The 19,504-nt window shown below is 36.8% G+C and overlaps 1 protein-coding gene across 1 annotated transcript in view; it reads right to left on the bottom strand.

Annotated features, from left to right (window-relative positions):
* Positions 1-1,171: 1,171 nt before the first annotated feature.
* CPE (carboxypeptidase E) overlaps positions 1,172-19,504 on the bottom strand; it is a 55,704-nt gene continuing 37,371 nt past the window's right edge. The window contains exons 3-9 of the mRNA XM_031504723.2: positions 18,867-19,034; positions 17,813-17,930; positions 16,579-16,761; positions 9,786-9,925; positions 7,672-7,771; positions 5,241-5,359; positions 1,172-3,884 (exon numbers count right to left, since the gene is read on the bottom strand). Of these exons, the coding sequence (XP_031360583.1) occupies positions 3,786-3,884; positions 5,241-5,359; positions 7,672-7,771; positions 9,786-9,925; positions 16,579-16,761; positions 17,813-17,930; positions 18,867-19,034 (927 nt within the window). The 3' untranslated portion in view covers positions 1,172-3,785. The remainder of the gene's footprint in view (positions 3,885-5,240; positions 5,360-7,671; positions 7,772-9,785; positions 9,926-16,578; positions 16,762-17,812; positions 17,931-18,866; positions 19,035-19,504) is intronic.

Consider the following 19,504-nt stretch of genomic DNA (forward strand, 5'->3'; position numbering starts at 1 on the left):
GCCATGGATTTCAAAAAATCTCCCGAGTGTCTTTGTTTCTGGGTTTAATTATCTATGTCAGAAATAATGGAAGAGAGGGTGTGTCAATGACCAAATCTATGAGCCAGTTTAACAAGCAGTAAATTATTCATAACAGACATAGCTCTACACAAACAGAAACATACACTGGGAATAAAATACTAGCAAGGAGATGATCAGAACAAGTATTTTGCAAGAGTCAGGAAAGCAGAAAGTGAGCACTGCAGTGGCATTTCTCAGTCCTGCATTTCCAGAGCTAAGCAGAACAGGAAACAAGGCACCCCTGCAGTGGAGCAGGTTTACTGGGAAGCTCTAGAGAGCTGCTCGAACTCAGAGACGCCGTCATTAAACTGCTGCTATTCTATCTACAGCCCCCACAAACATGAGTCAAGCTAAACACAGATACGGGAGAACATCAGCTCATTGGAACAGCACCTTTTAACTTTAAATTCCATCTTCTCTGCAACCTTTTCCTTCAATGGCCTAGTATTAAGTATTCCTAAGACACCTGTTATAGCTGGTAAAAAAAAAAAAAAAAACTCAGAAAAATGTGGTAGCAATTATTTCTAATCCACCATCTCAGTTTTAATTTACAGTTTAATTATGTTGTTAGCAGCTCAGAATTAGCCAAGGCTGTATGTGAACTTACATATACGGATGTGAACACCACAACCTAGCTGGCAAACATAATTCAGATGCAGTGATTTTATTTGACCGACCTCTGTTTTCTATAATCCTGACCCCTGCATTTATAAGGAATGTGTAGCACCACAGATTTGCAAACACACTGAACAATGTGCTTTTTAATCCTAAGATTTGTAAATACTGTAAGACAGACACACAGAAGTGTATGCCCTGTCCACATGAACCCTGCATGGAAGCAGAGCATCTCATTAATGTCCCTTACTTGACTTGAAAGTCTCCAGGGAAGCAGTGCTCAGAAGGCTGTATACTCCAAAAGGAGGATGTTCTGGTGCAAAGTTAATGGGTTGTGGATGGATCTCAATGAGATATCAGCAATAATCCTATTATCCTTTCTGTGTTCAAATAGCAAATTAATTGTCATACACATTCACTGAGGATGTTTATGGCATATTCTGCAGACATGCATGGCCAAAGAGGTCAAATTTTGAACCTGCAAATTACTCACACATTTTACATTTTAAATAAAACTGCAGATTTATTGTACAATAGTACAGCATGTGCCTTTTTAACCAAAAGCTCAGCATCACATAACACTTTAATCTTCCATTAAACATACACAGTCCTACAACACAGCTCAGCTCAGCAAGCTACATAATGAATTTATTTATTGAGATTCCTGGCTACGCTGTTCTTAAGGATGTTTACCTAGAGCAAGAACAGTGGCAGTGGTTCTGGTGCTGTAACATTTAATCACTTTAACCTTTTCTCAACACAGTAATAGCAAGCAGTCATCTAGAGCACAACAAACAGATCACTTAAGGGACACCACATTTAATTGCAAATGTATGAAACAGTAGACCAGATCTCACACACATCACACAGTGTGGATTAGAAACCTGTTATGAGATCACTTGATGTAATGTTTGCACTAACTATGCCACAGGAAGACTGGATGCATGACAGGCATCGTACCATGAAGAAGTGTCATTTGGATTGAAATTCTTAGGTTTGGAAGAGGCAGACCAGGGTGTTCTGTACAAATATACACTTGCCTTATTACATTCGTTTACACTCCTGTAGCCATTTGCCCATGTGACAGCAACATCTTGTTATAATTAATTTTTATATCATTTACTTCAACTTGACCTGGTTCAATTAAAAACAAGATCATTACTCACAGACACAGAATGTATTCTGTGCCACATCTTGGCCTTTCAAATTGTCATTGACACCCAATTTGGTGGAACCAGGCATCCTTTATGCATGCTTTTGTGCACAGCTAGCCACAAGGTGTTATTAAGACACATTCAGATAAAATTCTTTATTTGCCACTTGGGTTTTTCATTGCACTGGAGATTCAAAGCTCATCACTATATAATGACTTATATTAAGTAAATTTCCTCTGAAATTTGGAGTCAAACATCTACAGCCCCAATGAGCTTCAGGTTACATCACAAACTCTTCATCAGAGAGAGAAAGTTTATGCTTTTTTATTGCTATTCAGTTTACCATTGTATGTCAAACCTTAACCTGTTCCTTAGAAGGATCAAGTGCTATTTTTATTAAAGAATTTAAAATTCTCAAAAAACAGTATTTGCAGTAAATTTTTAAATACCCAAAGGAGGTAAATTTGGATCCTATCCCTGAATATGTGATTTTCCATTTACAGCAGGAGTGTGATAATCCACTCTTGATTGGCTCTGAATGAGCATCAGCTAAAATAATATGCTAATCAAAACACAGAGACTGGTATTAAAGAAACAGAGGAAGGAAATCTATATCAAATATCTGATCTTGAATTAAAATAGACTAGCAATATATGTAAGCTTTCAAACAGATGAAATGCTTAGCTTATCTCAAGTAGCATACCAGGAGTCACTTCCGAAGAATTATACCAAACTTGCACCTACTATGGTCCATGCGTATTCTCTGGCTCTGCAAATTTCACTCATCTTGGCCAAAATACTATAGCATGTTAATTAAAGTATAAAAAAACAAAAAGGGACAAAAAAGAACTGTTTTTTAAATCAAAGTTCCTTTTGTATCACCTTCAACAATTTTCTGAAAATTTCATCACACAGAAAAAAGTTTCACTTATCTGTCTTGTTCTAGTTTTAGATAAGACTAGCCAGCAGCAGAAACAGAGCTTGAAATAAATCCATTAATGACTTGCAACACTAAAAATACAATCTCAGTAGATTTCCAGTTCATTGTCTAAACTGTAATACTTTGATAGCATTCAGTGAAAAGACTAACTTTTAACTGATTATCTAGACATCACTGATACAAGTAAAGATTGTTGAAAAAGTAATTATTTAATTAAAACAGACTTCACCTGAAATTATTTTTTTCTTGTTGAAAAACAAACACAAGCAGCATAAAAATGAAATGCACTAACTCTTCTTCTTCCACTCAGAATTTCTAATTTGTTTAACAAGTAATGAGAAACAATTAAAACTTGATCTTGAAACATCATCACCTGTTCAAGGAAGAAAGCTCTGCTTTTTCCTGAATTCATTCTATGCCATCTTTTATTAAAGAGCTTATGCAGATTCCTTCTGGTTACTAAAATGAAGTCAGTTTGTGTTTCTTACATATTTAAATAGCTCCAACACCAGAGACATCCAAAGTGTTATACTGAATTTTAATCCTTGTAAAACATTATTTCACCACACACTGTTATTATAAATCTTTTCAATAACATCCATTATAGAACTCAGTAAAGAGTACTGTCTACTACTATGCACTGTCAAATATTTCTGGCAATATCAGTAATCGACTACAGCATATTTCTTTTTTAAAATCAAGTGTTAACCTACATATTCTGAACTTGCAAATAATACACAACAGATTTTACTGTCATATAGGCTGCATATTCATTCATTTTTTCTGATTTTTATAGAAGAGTAAATTTTCTATAACAATAGGAAAGAAAATTAATAACTTATTTATCTACCTAGGAGGCTAGCAGTTATTTGTAATCATATTAATCAAAAGATGACTGAAAAATTCAAAGTTAATTATTGTGAAGTGCACAAAATCTAGAATATAGGGAGTTTCCACAGTACATTATACTAAGTCAACATATAATAGATTAAAAGTTGTAAAGCCAAAATCCTTATTTAAAAATTTAATGTCTCTGACATCATCTTCCACCATTCCATCAACTCTTCTTTTTCCTCTTCTTTCCTTTCAGACAATGACTCCAGTTCAAAATCAACCTGATTAAGAGAAACAATCAAAAACCTCAATAAGACTTACAGATAGAGAATAGTAAGGCTTTTAAGAGTCATGTATTGAAAGAAGATGCTTAACTCAATCATAGAGCTTAGAGAGGTACCTTCTGGTTCAGGCTGGGTTTATTCGTAAGTGTCTCAGAGCTGATTTAAGTATGTACAATACTAGTATATCTGCACAGTAACTTGTCTAAAAATACACACAGGTGATCAGAATTTCCTAAAGAACCAGACATCTGTCCACTCGTATTTGACTAAAAGTTTCAGAAAGCATGGGCCAATGAAATTAAAACTGAATAATAGCCAGCCATATAAATCATATAGCACATTATAAAAGATATCATCAGCATATTGCCAACACAGATCACAGAATATTCTGAGTTGGATGGGACCCACAAGGGTCATCAAGTCCAACTCTTATGAGCTCCATTCTCTAACCAGCTGAACTAATCTCAGCTAACACCTAGCACTGCAGACCCCCAACATATTAAAACATGCATTCAATTTTAAGCCATCAAAAAGATCCAAAGAGCTTTTCCTAACACATGGCTCATTAATGTAGATACAATGTGCTAGTTTCACAGAATGACTAGGTTGGAAGAGACCTTAAAGATCATTGAGTCCAACCCATGTCCTAACTCTTCAACTAAACCATGGCACTGAGTGCCACATCCAGTCTTTTCTTAAACACATCCAGGGATGGTGACTCCAACACATCCCTGGGCAGACCATTCCAGTACTTTATCACCCATTCTGTAAAAAACTTCTTCCTTTAGTATATCTTAACATGTGATTCACACTAGTGAAATGGCATTTGTTTTAAATACCTCCACATCTGTTCAGAAAGTGAATTAAAAATGCTTTTGAAACCTTAGATGCAGTCTAGGTCTTATTAATCAATATATCAATGCAAAGCAGTGGCCCATTGCTACCCTTCTGCAGAGAGCTGGCCACTGGGTTTAACCTAGACAGGTACTCATCTGACAAATTAAATACACATGTGTCTCAATCAAAACCTCAACAGCCCTTACTTCTTATGTTGTGCTATTAAAAGATATTCTGATTGGCTATTCAGACATGTGCTAATAACATGTTATTTCAATATTACCCTTCTCGGTGTCTTTTTATTATAAATAAGAATGCCAAGAGATTAAATGAGTTTACAGGGACATTACTCTCAGTGGATGGTGCATCAAGTGCTGGAAGAGCAATTTCCAGACTTTCTAAATTAACATGTTCTGGAATATTCTGAAAAATCACCTCCTGCTTATACTGCAAAGGAAAAAGGGACCTTTTAAATGTATAACAGATGATAAACTAACACAAGCGGTGAGCACTTACCACAACAGCAGGGCTGAAGGGCACAGCCACTTTTTTAGTTATTGCTAGATAGCCTGGTGCTGAGGCAGTAACTTTGTAATTTCCAGGCACAAGCAATCTCCAGTAATCACCATCCTTGGCTGAAAAGAAGGAGAAAAGGACCCAAATAAATATGTGTAAGACTAATTGCACAGCGAAGAAGAAAGGCTTATATGTCAGTCTTTTATATTCCTGTCAGTGCTTTCTTTTTGACTGCCTGAAAGGAGTCTTTCTTCTTTCTTCTTTCTTCCAGTAAAAGCTATATATATATATATATATATATATATATATATATAATATATATGCTTCCTTTCATGTAATCAAAAGCAATTTGTATTTTGAAGTTGTGCTGGAACCCCCATGAAAGTTTATGCCTGTTGAGGCTGAAGGCTCTCCACAACACGGAAGAAAAGGACAATATGGGACATTATTCCACTTTAGAAGCACCCCCCAGCCAATGTAAAGTCCCTGATAAGTGTCAGAGATTCTGTTTGCAATGTGATATGGATTTTTAATCCTCAGTATTCTGATAATCCAAGTGTAAATAAATGTTATTCTCATAAAATTTAAATAAGTGGGACTATCTTTCTCATCTTTCAGAAAAAGCTATAAATCATAATTTCCTAGAATATTGCATGTGTATCACCCTTGAAGCATCATTACCTACATATTTCAGTATCCAGGCATTGTCAAGAGTTTTTTCTTTGGTTCAGAGAAATACAGAAATGGAAGCTTGATCCACTCGGGTCAAAGATAGGCTACTACTACACTGTTACTACAGATTATCTTTTCCAGAATCAAAATTAATCATCATCTTCTTTAGAAATGATGTATTTTCACAAAGACTCAGATTTCCCTGCACAAGCAGTAGTAAATTATCTAATTTATCACAGACTAATACTTTGAATATCTCTACCTCCAGAAAGCATTGCAGAGCTATTCTAAAGTTCAGCTAACAGTTCCATTTAGAAGATTTGGCCATGCTCTTTGTACTACTTCCTTAAATGCTTTTTCACCACATCTGCAGCTACACAGTGTACAAAGGGAAAAATTACTTAAATATCTGCTATTTGCAAGGTCAAAAAAATGTCAGTAGTTAGTCCAGTTGTTCCCAGATTTTTCTCTTCATAAAACAAAATGGAAAAAAATATAATGCTGTAGAACTATAGCAATGATTTATTTTAATTTCTGCCACTGGAACAAAGCAGAATTTCAACTCTTGAATAAAGAAGCAGGAGAAAAGCCAAAGAATATTTCTCCCTCATTCTGACTGTGCTACTATTCAAGTATTTGTTTTCATTCCTGTTTTGACAATACATGACTTTTAGTCCTATACATACACACAATGATGTGAAAAGATTTATTATTAGATGCAACTTTTGTATCATAGAAGCATGAGCTCCTCTCTCTCAAATACCTTTTTGCACAGTTTATTCCCTTTTTATTATGCCTGACAATTTATTTCCAGTCTCTATACACTTTGCCTCCTTGTTTACTGTGACAGAAGGTAACTAATGTTTTCACAGACTGTTCTCCTGCTTGGAAGAAGTGCTGGCAGTCTCTTTGCAGGTGATGTGCAAATACAAATCAGAGGTGACTGAATAGTCTACCAGTCCTGTTCCATAATATTCTGCATTTCTGTGATAGTATAGTGAGACATATCATCAAGAAGATCACCATAAAATAAGCTCATGCATAAAGCAGTGACATTTACTTATTGTTTTTCTAATTGCTATGTATCTTTTGCAAAAAAAATGTTGTTCAGGATAGGAGAGGATAGGTGTATAGGGAAGGCTGAAAGTTGGCACACTGTGCAAGCTACCTTCTGAACTCATTCCTAGAACAAAGCACATCATCACTGAAGAAGTGACATGTCATTTTCTGTCAACACCAACCAACATAATGCTTTCATCTTTTAGAATCACCCTTCTGAAAAAACATTACGTAATTGTAAACAGCAGAGAATTTATTTCTGCTGAAGGAAGTTATGTAAATTGGAAATCTGTCAAGAATTTACGTACCAAAAGTTATGACTGCATTGTGAAAAATATAACACTTTTGGACTAAAATTTAGCCTTCAAACTGAAAGCAGCACTGTTGACATGGCTTTAAATCCTTTCAGAACTGTGAAACACTATTTACTTCACAAATCAGAAGACAGACTAGAGCATTAATAACGAAGAGTCACCCAAATCAGAGACCCATGAAGTAAAAAAAACAATCTCAGCTACTCTGAGAGTAAAATACAAGTGAATGATTTGTGAAATCCTGAGGGCAACAAACTTCTTGAAGTACAAAGCACCATCCTGTTTTCAAGCTTTTGCTCCCTTAAAACTGCAGTTAAAAAGATGTGAAATGGCTGCAGGTTGCCAAGCCAAGCCAAGGAGAAGCACTGCAGAGGTACCACACTCACCTGATGTAACATCATGGCTTATCCCCTCCACAGAAATTGTAGCATTTGCTATTGGATTGCCCTGAAGATCTTTAACAAATCCCTTCACTCCTCGATGAATCTAAAATAAATAAGGTCACCAACAAATGGTAAATAAATAATTCTTAAAAAATATGGTATTTTTTGGCAATGGAATATCTATTGATATATCTAACAAAGCATGCTATGAACCCCACAGGTTTACAGGTTGACTACTATCAATGATAAATACTAAATATCATAATGGAGCAGGGAATGAAGAGGAAAATAATTCACCAGGTAGTTATAATAATATATCTCTTCAGTGCAAGTAATTCTCAGAAATACACAGCAACTCATAACACCTGTAAACATTCACTTGCAAATCTTTGTCATATTGGGGATTAATGAATGCACAGAAAAGCTCTGAAAGAACAGTCTACAGAAACCTTTTCTTTAAAGTTTCATCAACTGTAAGAATGTAGAGCTAATGAGATCATTTCTTAAAGGTGAAGCATTAGCAAAGTAAATGCAGTCACTTGGACTTCAGTGGGCAGTCCCTCTGTGAGATGCTTGAGCTTTCTATAGTGCACCTCAAACATCCATTCCTGTGAGCTGGGACCACAGAGAGTCACAATCATCCCTCCTGGCCTGTGGGAGAAGGGCAGTAGTGGGTCATGTCCTTGCTCCTTCATGCTCCAGGTAACAGTCCCAGCACCTTAACTGTCTGCTTTCACTGTATATGAAATTAAAACACTGATATGATCTCAGTGTGCAGAGAGACCAGTCCTGCCAGGGTATCTTAAGCACAGTCTGAAAGCAAACTCCTCAGAAGCAAGAGACAGGATCTACTGCCTCTCCATAGGATCTACTGCCTCTCCATGTCCTGAAATAGGAACTCCTGGTGCTGGGGACGAGGGGATGTTGCAACCCTCTGTGGAGATGCCCCTCACTGTGAGCCTGACACAAAGCAGCAAAGTACTGTAGAGTTCAGGCTTCTCCCAGATAACTTGGAAAGGCTTGTGGATCCCGAGTTTTATTTTGAGATACTGATGTTCCCCTTTATGAATCTACATGGTGTATTCAGTTGCTATAGTTTAGTTCAGATTCCTCTAATATACACTGTGGGAGAAGCCTTAGAAAAGCAGCAATTACATAATTGCACTGTCCTCAGCACTCCCAGGGGAGCTGGAGCATAGACCTGGTCATCTTATCCTGCAAGAAGATAAAATCCAATGCCAAACAGACCATCTGAACTTCAAGGATAAAGCCAGTAGCTCTGCAGGAGCAAAGGAAGTTGGCAAAATACTATTTTATACATGAGTAATTTTGAAAATGCAGTGACAACATAGCTTTCCATGAGTCAGAGAAAATTAACCCCTGTGCAGCGGAGCTTAACAATTTGAGATGGACTCCATAAAGAATGGGTAAAAACCTGCAGAACAAGTACAGCTTTTTCCTCAGCCTACAGATCATGTTTTAACACAAGATTATAACACTTCAAATATTAAAATATTTCAGATTTCTGGGTAACTGAAGCATTTCTGCATAATTAAGTCCTTAAATAAATAAATGTATTAATTGATGGGCTCTGCTAACAAAGTGTGTTTCTCATTTCATGATCTCAGGTGTGCAACCACTAATGATATCAGATTTATTTTTAACTTTTAACTGCAATATTCAGGTTTTAGAAATTCTCTGTGGTCTAATCCAGCTGCCCAGGTTCCTGTACATTCATCCCACGTCTGCACATACATTGGAATATCTGCAAAGGTCAATTCATCTCTCTGAGCCCACACACCAGCACTGGGGGAGTCAGTCATAGACTATGGAGATTTGTATATTTTTTCATTGAGGAACCCAACACAAATAATTTAAATTAAATGTCTGCAACAGCTTAAGTAGGTTGAGAAGGATTCTATACTGTAAATTTATCCTTCTTTTCCACTCTTCTTCCACTTATTTAGAAATGTCACACAGGATTTACCACCACAGACACAAATAAGAATTAAAGCAACATCTAGATTAATATGATATTTTGAATTAGATGTTCACAAAGCACAAAGTTTAGAAGGTTTATGCACAATAACTGGTTTTGCCATCCTCTTCTCTGTTACCTGCTCAATGTAATTTATAAGAGAGTTCTTGTTGTCCTCCCAGTAGCCCTTCAGAGTTTCTTCAGGTGGGAATTTTTCACAGCTAAGCTCCACTGTGATTTCAAAGCAGTTGCTGCTGAGGTAATTGAAATCCTGCATTCCTGCAATGCCAGAAAAGAGGCAGTGATGCATTTGGCATATTCTGAAGTAAATAACGGGGGACACATGAAATGTTGGGACTATTAAGAAAAGAACAGTTATAAATACAATTTATGCAGCTCCACTTCATCTTCTTAATTTTGAATTCAGATGCTTTAAAAAAGAGAAACCAATAGGACAAATAATTCCAAAATATATTTTCTTCCCAGGGAAGGTTTAGAAAAGCCTTGATAAATAGGCTGTATACTTCTACTTGATGCTGTGTGTGACCTGTTTACTTTTAGCTCATGCATTTTTGGATTGCTGATATATAAATTATATTTTTCCTCTTTGGAAAATAAAATTATTTTAGATGATTGCTAAAATATTTCCATATTAAAAGGACAACCAAAAAAGATGTTCACCTTGTAAGCCAAGAAGAATTACAATTAATTATAAGACAAATTAAACATCATAAAGTGACATTGAAAAAGACATTTATAAAGATGGGTCAAAAAATGTGTTGAGGTTTTTTTCTGAAAATATGTTTCACGTTATTAACATTTTACATGGAAAACATTTCATTATCAAGATTTTCTGCATAGATTTGAAATATTCTCCACCAAAAAAATACAAAGTAAAACTTCCTATAAAATTTATTTTTATGAAATTATTTCTATGGGATGGGTTTCTTCAACTCAATGCCTCTGCAAAATCAATATTTGATAACCTTTGAAAGAGAGGAGAAACACCACTACAAATGCAACTTTAATAATTGAAATTTTAAAACATAAGTAGCACAGTGGCATCATTACTAAGAATAAAAACTTGATGGTGAATATTCATTATTTTACATTTCTGAGCCCCACCTCTTACTACATGGGTGTATTGGCTATTTGCTTAAACTGGTCAACCAAAATCGAAGGAGGTTTCCAGTTTTGTAAGTGGATCAGCTAACTGGAGAGGGACAGTGGCTGTCCCCAGGAGGGTTATAAACATCTGTTTTGTAGAAGCTGATGTAGGACCATCCTTCGCCTCCCCAGTCTGTCTAGTTAACAGAGTCAGTGGATTCTCAAATGGAGGCCTGAAAAGAAAGCAGCCATCAAGCTTTTTGAGCAGCCCCATGGAGGTCACTGAGGGATTTGGAAGGGTTTCTAGGACAGCTAATTCATGCAGCTCTGTGTTCCCTTTGCAAGCTACGCATGATACCTGAGGCAGTCTCTTTACCAAGCACCAGTGCTGTTCATGGGTCCATAGCTGCCCAGAGAGCTGGTGTCACATCCCAGAGAGACCAGGCAACAAGACTAAGACTCCCAGTTACTGACAGGCACAGGGATTTTTCTGATTGCTATAAGAACCTTTTTATTTTTAACACCTTTTTTTTTTTTTTTTCTTTAGAACAATGAGGACACAGACGGCAAAGGCTCCTGGGAGGGATGGCTCTGGTTTTCCAGCAGGCAGAACTCTTAGATGGACTATTTAGCAATACACAGCAAGAGAGCAGTGGAGTCATGAGTAAAATCCTAACAGTGATGCTGACTATGATACATCTGTTGTGGACACCAGATAATGTTTTTGTTGATTTTTGTACTTCTAATAGAAAGAAAGAATGCATGAAGAGGAGAACAGGGAGCCAAAGGGCACAATGTAATTTTACTCTAGTGACAGTAATTCTTGACCATTACTGTTCCAATTATCAGAAAATTTCACTTTCCTCCCACAGTATTACTCAGGGATGCCCTAGTTTCTCAAGAACAGAAAAAAGAAGCAATATATTTTCCAGTTTTCTGCACAATATCCATACCCTATAGTTTGTTTCCCAGGGGCGGGCCTTGTCCTGGCCATGTGTTGCTCCTGAAAAAATTCATCTTTTATGTCTGGGACAGAGAATGGGATGAAGCTGGCCAAGATCTAAACTATGGCCTACCACATATGCAATCAGGAGTGCATTGGGCTGTGCACTCTCGACCTCGCTGTTCACAATGGTGATTAGGTGCAATGCACAAAAGACCAAAATGTTTCTAAAGATTTATCGAATATTGCAGCAACTTTGCTGCCCCTGGTCAAGTCCTCAAAATGCCCTATCCACGGCATGTATCCCATGCATGCACATCATCACGCTCCCAAAGCCCCTCCCTGTGACAGTGTAGCACTGACTTTCTCACACTTTAACAGGAATGTCCTCTGAAGTTCCGAAAGGCTTAGATACCTCAGATATAACTGAGATTCAGCAATGAATGACCTTTATTGCTGACCATGAGTAGGACTTTGAAACTAAGAACACAAAAACTTCTTTGTTGCACTACTCCAGTGATTGAGGGACTATAGTGTCTTTATGTTACTGCTTACAAAAGTAAGCTTGGAATACGGGAAAAAAACTAATTTCTTCAGGTTTTAATAAAGGAACATCAAGCTTCATAAATGAATTGGAATGCAGGGTGTGCTCCTGGAATCCAGGCATCAGAATTACTTAAGACTTTGAACTGCAAGCTACAGCACTAACTTAGCTCAGCTTCTTCACATAGAAAAGACAGTAACCTTTAGCTGGACAGGATGTACTTGAATGGAAGAACATTAATGCCTCCTACGTTAGTCTTCTGTAAAATCCTAAAAAAACCCTAACACTGCTTCCAAAACTCATAATCCAAGTCAGGAATTAGTTGAGTGCCAAGGGTGATCTGAGAGTATTTGAAAATTTAAAAAAAGACACTTAAACAATAGCCTAATAGTACAGCAAAGTAAGCTACTTTGAAAAACTATTTTTGTAATGACATTAATCTGATTAGACTCAGGTGACTCTGTCATGACAGAAAAAGCAGAACAGGCATGTGGCTAGGTAGTCATTTATTACTATCTGTTCTTCTCATTTATGGTTCCAGATAGGTACTTCACACAAAAGGCATATTAAAAAGTCATTAAGGGCGTTGAAAAGTTATACAGTCAGCAGCTAAGGAAATGCCAAAAATTAAACTGTTTGTGCAAATTTATTTTTTCTTTCTTGTGCATGAGTGAAATCATTAATTCCATGCTAACAGAGAGAAGGCCTCAGTTAAAAACAACGTGGTTGTTGTGTACAAACTTGTTTCTCCCAGAGTCTGATAACTAAAAGAGGCAATCTTGAACAAAGAAGAATGATGTCTTTGCCTTTGCTTGCTGTCTAAAAAACCTACATGGATCAACTGATTAGAGATGACAACTACTACAAGAGTAACAGCATCATGGCCTCAGATTTGGCACAAAGGTGCTCTTGGGTGGAATTTTTCTCTGTATCCCTGCTCTACAGAAGGAAGAAACTACCAAACAGTAATGCTGAGAAAAACCTCACAGAAAGTGTAATTAAGAGAGAGAAGTAAAAGTCAAATATTCCTCTACAACATCCCCTCTCTCCACCCAAAAAGCCAGAAAGGGGAACTGCCACCTTGCATGAGGCTGGTGAGGAAATCCTGACATCAGATGAAAGGGAAGGACAGAGCAGGAATGCAATGGAGGGTTCCTCCTTGCCAGAACCCTAGATGCTGAGAATTTTAAAATTTCTGTGCTGAAAGGCATGGACTCACAAGAGAACACTGTGTTTGACCTGTAGAGAAGACTTCCAAAATTGATTGATAGCACTAGGATTATGAGTGTGTAGTTGGTTAGAAATGTGTAATATCACAAGGCAGAAAACTTAGAGTTTTAGAATAGAGTAATAAACATGAAGCAAAATACAAGTTTTAGAATGAAAACAAGTTGTTCTTTTTTACATTCTTTTTCCTTCTTCTTCATAAGTTTAATTAGTATTTTGTAATTAGACAATAAAGACCACATTACAAGCTTCTTGTGATCAGTTATGGAGTTTAAAAGGAAAATAATTTAGGTGTCATTTCTTAATTAGATAGTTCAGTCTTAAAACACCTTATAACACAAAACAGTTAACCATTTTGTACCTTACTAATAAAGACTACAAAAGTCACAGCTGTGAGGCTGTAACATTAGTAAGAAACAATAAACACCTGAGTCTAAATGCAAACTATCATCCCAAATGCCTTCAGTCGCAACCCCAATAAAAGTAGGAAAAAAACCCAGAAAACCCACACCTCTTTACTTCCAGTTAGAGACAAGGACTATTACCAGATGTCTCTGCCACAGATGTTCAGCCTTCCAACTGAAAGAACCCAGGTATTCAGAAAGCCATGAAAAGCAACCCACAGTCCCATGAGAGCCATCCGTACACCACCCCTGCAGACTGAAGAACCAGTGAAGATGGCTGCTGGCCCACTCGTCTTTTACAGAAGGTACAAGGCCCTGAGGATCAATTATATGGGCAAAGAATTGATGTTGCACAACTGGGGCACCATAATAAGCTCTATAGGGCAACAGCACCTATAGTAATTAATTAGAATGAGAAATCATCCTTTCTTACTGTCAAAGGCATCATCTAGGAGATGATCAGGAATAGAGACAGAAAATGGGCAGGAGTGGATACTAGGGCTGTGCTTGCTGCAGAAAGGAATCTTTAGTAGAAGAGTGATAAAGGAAGGGTAAAGGGGAAATTAGGGGAAAAAAGCCCAAAGGAGTCCAAGGGTGCAAAGGTAGAGAAGCACCACCTTAGCTGCAACAGAAACAGATGCTCCTGTTGGATGGAGACAAGGCCTTCAGAGTTATTTTTGATATACTCCTAACTCTGGTAAGGATATACAGTGGAATACTTTCCCAAAAGCAACATAAATGGCTTTTTAACAGTTTATGCTGCTGCTAACTTTGAGTTCATTACCATATGGACAGCAAAAGATCACTGATACCATCAATAACTTAATTGCCACATTTTGGTTTTCAGACGGAACTTTTCGTATTAAAACTTCCCAGAAAATTTTCACTTGAACTGAGCAGTGCTTAGTTATTTTCCTTTGCACTAGACATAGAAAGAGCAGAACTATTATCACTGAATTATATTTACTTTTTTAGTCAGCAAACACTACCACAGAGGTTTTGTTCAAAAGTCACATCTTGCCAGCTGATTTATACACTTGAAAAAAAATCCTAAACCAATCACAGATTCAATCTGTATGGTCCTAAGTTTATTGTTGTCTTTCTATTTTTTATTATCTGCAACATATTAGGATGATAGATCCTGCTTAGCAATAGGATTCCTGCCTTTTAATATCTACACAAATATGAGAAAAAGAAAGGCCTCGCTTAGGGATATGGTGGTCTAACTTAAAACAAGATCCAAAAAGAGGAAATCAAACTTTCCAAAAACTTTTTCCAATGGCAAAATGTGTCTTTGCCATATGGTGTTTAATCAGAATCAAAGCATTTCATCAAAACAATGGAAAAACTACTTTTCATAGCATTTTCTTAAGGAAGAAGAAGCTGAAATTAAATATATCCACATTTTAATGCCTAATATTTAATATTGCATTAAGATAAATTTTAACTAAATTAAATTTTAACTTCTAAACTTTTCAATTTTATTTTTTTTTTTCAGCTTTTGCAAACTTCAGTTTTCAAGGGTGTTTTAATGGTTCCAATTCAAAGTCTGAAAAGCCTCATGCAAAGAGATATTCTGGGGTTTTAGTTGCATTCAGAAATGTCAGCATTTTACTTCACACTCAGTCCCTGGCTGTGTGAGCACTACCAGTCATTGTTCTGTTTCTAATTTCTTCGTAGGAGCTTAAATATTTTCTTCTTTAAGTACTGCCTTTACTGTAAGAGAAGAAGAGTTAGGCTACTACTTAGGCTGTCTAATGCTTTGAGAAATTCCTATTCACTTCAGGTAAAAATTTTAAATTCATTCAGAGATTATAATTGAATATCAAGAGAACAGCAAAGCATAAAACAGTATGTGTGTTTTCAAAGTTATCCAGCATAAATCAACAAAGCCAAAGCACAGGCAAATCACTCTAATACATGCTGGCTCAGAAATCTTCAGCTCAGTTTTCATTCCAAGTTTAGCAGAGGCAGAACTCTTTAAGATTTAACTATCCTAAAACCTGTTTGGCTCAGTTTACAAAGATATCAAAATTTTTAATAGAAAGGAATGAAATGTCTCATTTGAATTAAATGTCTCATTTTAGACTACTCTTCTGGACTTCTGGAAAATTAGTCTGGACATGCCCATAGTAGCTCTGCTGCTCCTCTTAGCACAGAAGGCTCTAACAAAGTCTAGGGAAACAGCACCTGGGCAGGAATCAGGCACTAACCAAGCCACAAAGTATGGAGAGGCAAATGCAAGTATCTTCACGGCTGGTTTTGTTCCCATTAAAATCCAAGGCCAAACTTCCATTTTCTATAACACTGCAAAATCAGGCAACCAGACTTCCCCATTTCCTTCAGCTTGGATGCCTTTGTTATTGAGGTTCAAATGAGCCATCAGCAGCCTGCTCTATTAAGGGTTTGTCAGGGGATTTTTCACTATTTTCTTAACCCCTCTTCCTCAGAAAAATTCTTAATATTTCATGATAGCAGAGCTATGACTCGCCCACTGTAGAACTATTAAATTTGCAATGACCTGGAGCCTGAAGAAACACTGTAGAAAAACCAATAAAAAGGAGTATTTTAATAGTTATCACAGTAGCTTTATCGGATTTTCTAGATGTACTGTGGTGAGCGATCGGCCTTTCATTTAGCCTCAACCAGACCAAAAGCTGTGGCTAACATAATTCAGAATAGCCAGTGACCCCGTGGGTGGGCTCACCTCCTGGGACACTGTACCATGCACCACCATTAGTTGTTCCATCCACAAAGCTGCTGTCATCATCATTTTTACGACACGGTGGTCTGTTCGGATCAGACATAGCAGGGTTAAAAGAAGAATAACTGCGAGCCAGGCTTTGAAAAATAGCATCATCAGGGCAGGAGCTGTACTCATGAGCACTGCCTAGGGAGGAAATTCCAGGAACAAGAATTATTAAAAAGGCACTTATAGTGACTAGGCTCACAACACAATCACTGAACAGCACAACTGTGCATGAAAGCACTATGTACGCAGGTTAAATGTTCTACAGCATCACAAGTTAATATGGCATTATCGTTTTAGCATTAACATTTCCCCATTACTTCATTAATTCTCGCCCTATCATTAAGGTGGCTAATCACAACAGACTCAATATTTAGAAAAAAATACTACTTTAAAAATGCACCGCAAGCTATTCTAGGCTTTAGGCGTTTTTTAGAAGAACACACAGTTCAAAAACATAGATTTCTCCCTAAAAAATTTTATAGTCAGGTATTAGAAGGATTTGCAATCAAACTGTGATATAGTCAACAGAGAGAAGAGAATCACAAACAATATAATTTCATGAAACTTCAGTCATGTCTTCATCCCATAGTATCAGAAAAATACAAATATTGCTGTATAGTTTATGATTACCTCTATGCCACAATGTGATCCTTTTGCTAAGGGACCAATACTGAAAATGGCAACAGTGATAGTTGTTTCTGTCAGCACACTACTGCTTTCAGAAATTCATTTTTCACAGGTGCAAGAAACCTTAACCTAGACACATCTTTCTCAGTTCATTTAAACAGGGTACAAACAGCCACAGCTAATTTAAGAGCTAAGTTGGCTTGATTAATATATCTGGGGGACTATGATTCCCTCAGGCATTACATCATTTTTGTCAGGTGAATCTACTGAAACAATCATCTTCAAAACTAGAAAATATGGTCATACAGTGACTAGCTTTAATCACATGATTAGCATGATAAAATAAGTCATTACAATACAATTCCTATAAATAGCATTTATAATTTTTTTTCAGTTTTGCTATGGTTTTGCAGTGGTTTATAGTTTTCTTTGCAAGGTTTATAAAGTGGATCTTAGCTATACTTATTTCACTTCTAGCTAAGTGGATCTTAGCTAGTAGTGAAATAAATATAGAATGAAATGTCGATCTCCTACTATTTCATGTTAACTTCTATTTACATACCAGTCCGAGTCTCATCATAAGGATAGTTTGCAACAAGGTCTCCTCCATGAAGATTGGCAGAGAGCACAAAGGGAATATCCATAATCCAGTGAATGACACCTTTTGTTTCAGGAGCAAGCTACAACAAAATAGCATTACTAGCAGTTAGAAATTGGTAGTCCAATGTAGAAACATTCAGTTAAATACCGTGGGCTTAATTATTACCACATACACTGTGCAAGACAGTTAAGTGAACAGCAATTTTATTCTGGCTTCAGCAAAATTTTATCCGTCCTTACATTAGATTTATAATTATATTAAGTGGATTAATATAAGTCAAAAACTGGTGTCAGCTATCTCAGAATAAGACTACAAAAAAAAAAAAAGCAATCTCAATCTTTTACTTCTTCCCATTATGGATAAAAAAGCCTACCAAATTTTAAACAAAGGAAAATAAAATAATTAAAAATAAATGTTGGTGCAGTCTTTTCTCTGCATGGAAGGTAAAATTACTTCATTAATATTTTGAATTTGAAGACAGAACACAGATATTAAGGCCACAGTCCTACGGGACTGCAGTCACAACAATCGATTTTCTAGAACTTCCTCTGGGGGTAAACACAAGAAGATAAAAATCCCTCCAGATATGCAGCTGCATATTAAAGGCTTAAACTTAACAAAAATGCATGTGTTATATGTGAGAGCAGCTATCTGGCTAGCAATATAATTAAGCACAATAAAAAAGTGAATTTCTGGCAATGGTAAAAATGCAGAATATTTGGAAAATCAGTTTAAAATCAAGAGAAAAGGCTATAAAAATTATAAAATATCTTTTGACTGAGGAATTGTCTAAGGATTGGATTAAGATGGATCAAAAGAATTTACTACAGCAACCCATTTTGAGGAAAAAATTGAAGAAGCACCAGATAGATAAATTTAACAAAATGAACCAAATATTCAGAACAATATGAACAATAAAGACCATACACAGAGCTCTTACGGGTCGCTACTATTTGCTTACATAAAAGGAAAGAGATGGGCATATCAGTGATCTGACATTCATCCCCCTGCTTACCTTGGGATTCTGGTCCACAGCTTTTTTCATGTTCTTCAGAAGATGGTTGTTTGGGCCACCTTCTTTCTCATTAACGTAAACTATTCTATCAAGATCAGGAAAATTTCGGTTTAGATCTATCCCTTGGGCATTGCTTCGACCAACAAACCAGTCTTTAAATTCACCAGGCTAAATGAGGGAAGGGAAAACAAAGAGGAGAGATGAGTAGATTCAGGAGATTGCACATCAAGTTTTATATAGGTATGTTTGCCTCCCATGGGCTTCCCATGTGGGAGAAAAAACTCCTGGGGCACCAAGAGCTGAAGCAATCACCCCTGCTCCTTGCTAGAGCTCTGTGGGGACAAACCCAAACCCTATTTCACTGAGGGTCTTGCAGGACAGGCTTATTCTCTTATGGCACGCTTGGACTAAGGACAAGTAAAATTACCAGCAGTACCAGATTTTTCAGTGCCAGTGGTGTCAAGATTTGGCTTTTCCCTATTGCCTCATGCCCTGACTGTGAACTACAGATTTCACTGTAGTGAGAGTCACAGCACCTGTAGGCTTTTCTGGAAGTCAAAGGAATGTTTCAAGTTCCTCTAAATACTTCAGGGTAAAGAAGGACCTTAATCTTTACTTGAATCCTATTGTGTCTGGCA

Source organism: Lonchura striata, chromosome 4 (assembly GCF_046129695.1).
Source record: "Lonchura striata isolate bLonStr1 chromosome 4, bLonStr1.mat, whole genome shotgun sequence".
In the NCBI taxonomy this organism is placed as follows: domain Eukaryota; kingdom Metazoa; phylum Chordata; class Aves; order Passeriformes; family Estrildidae; genus Lonchura; species Lonchura striata.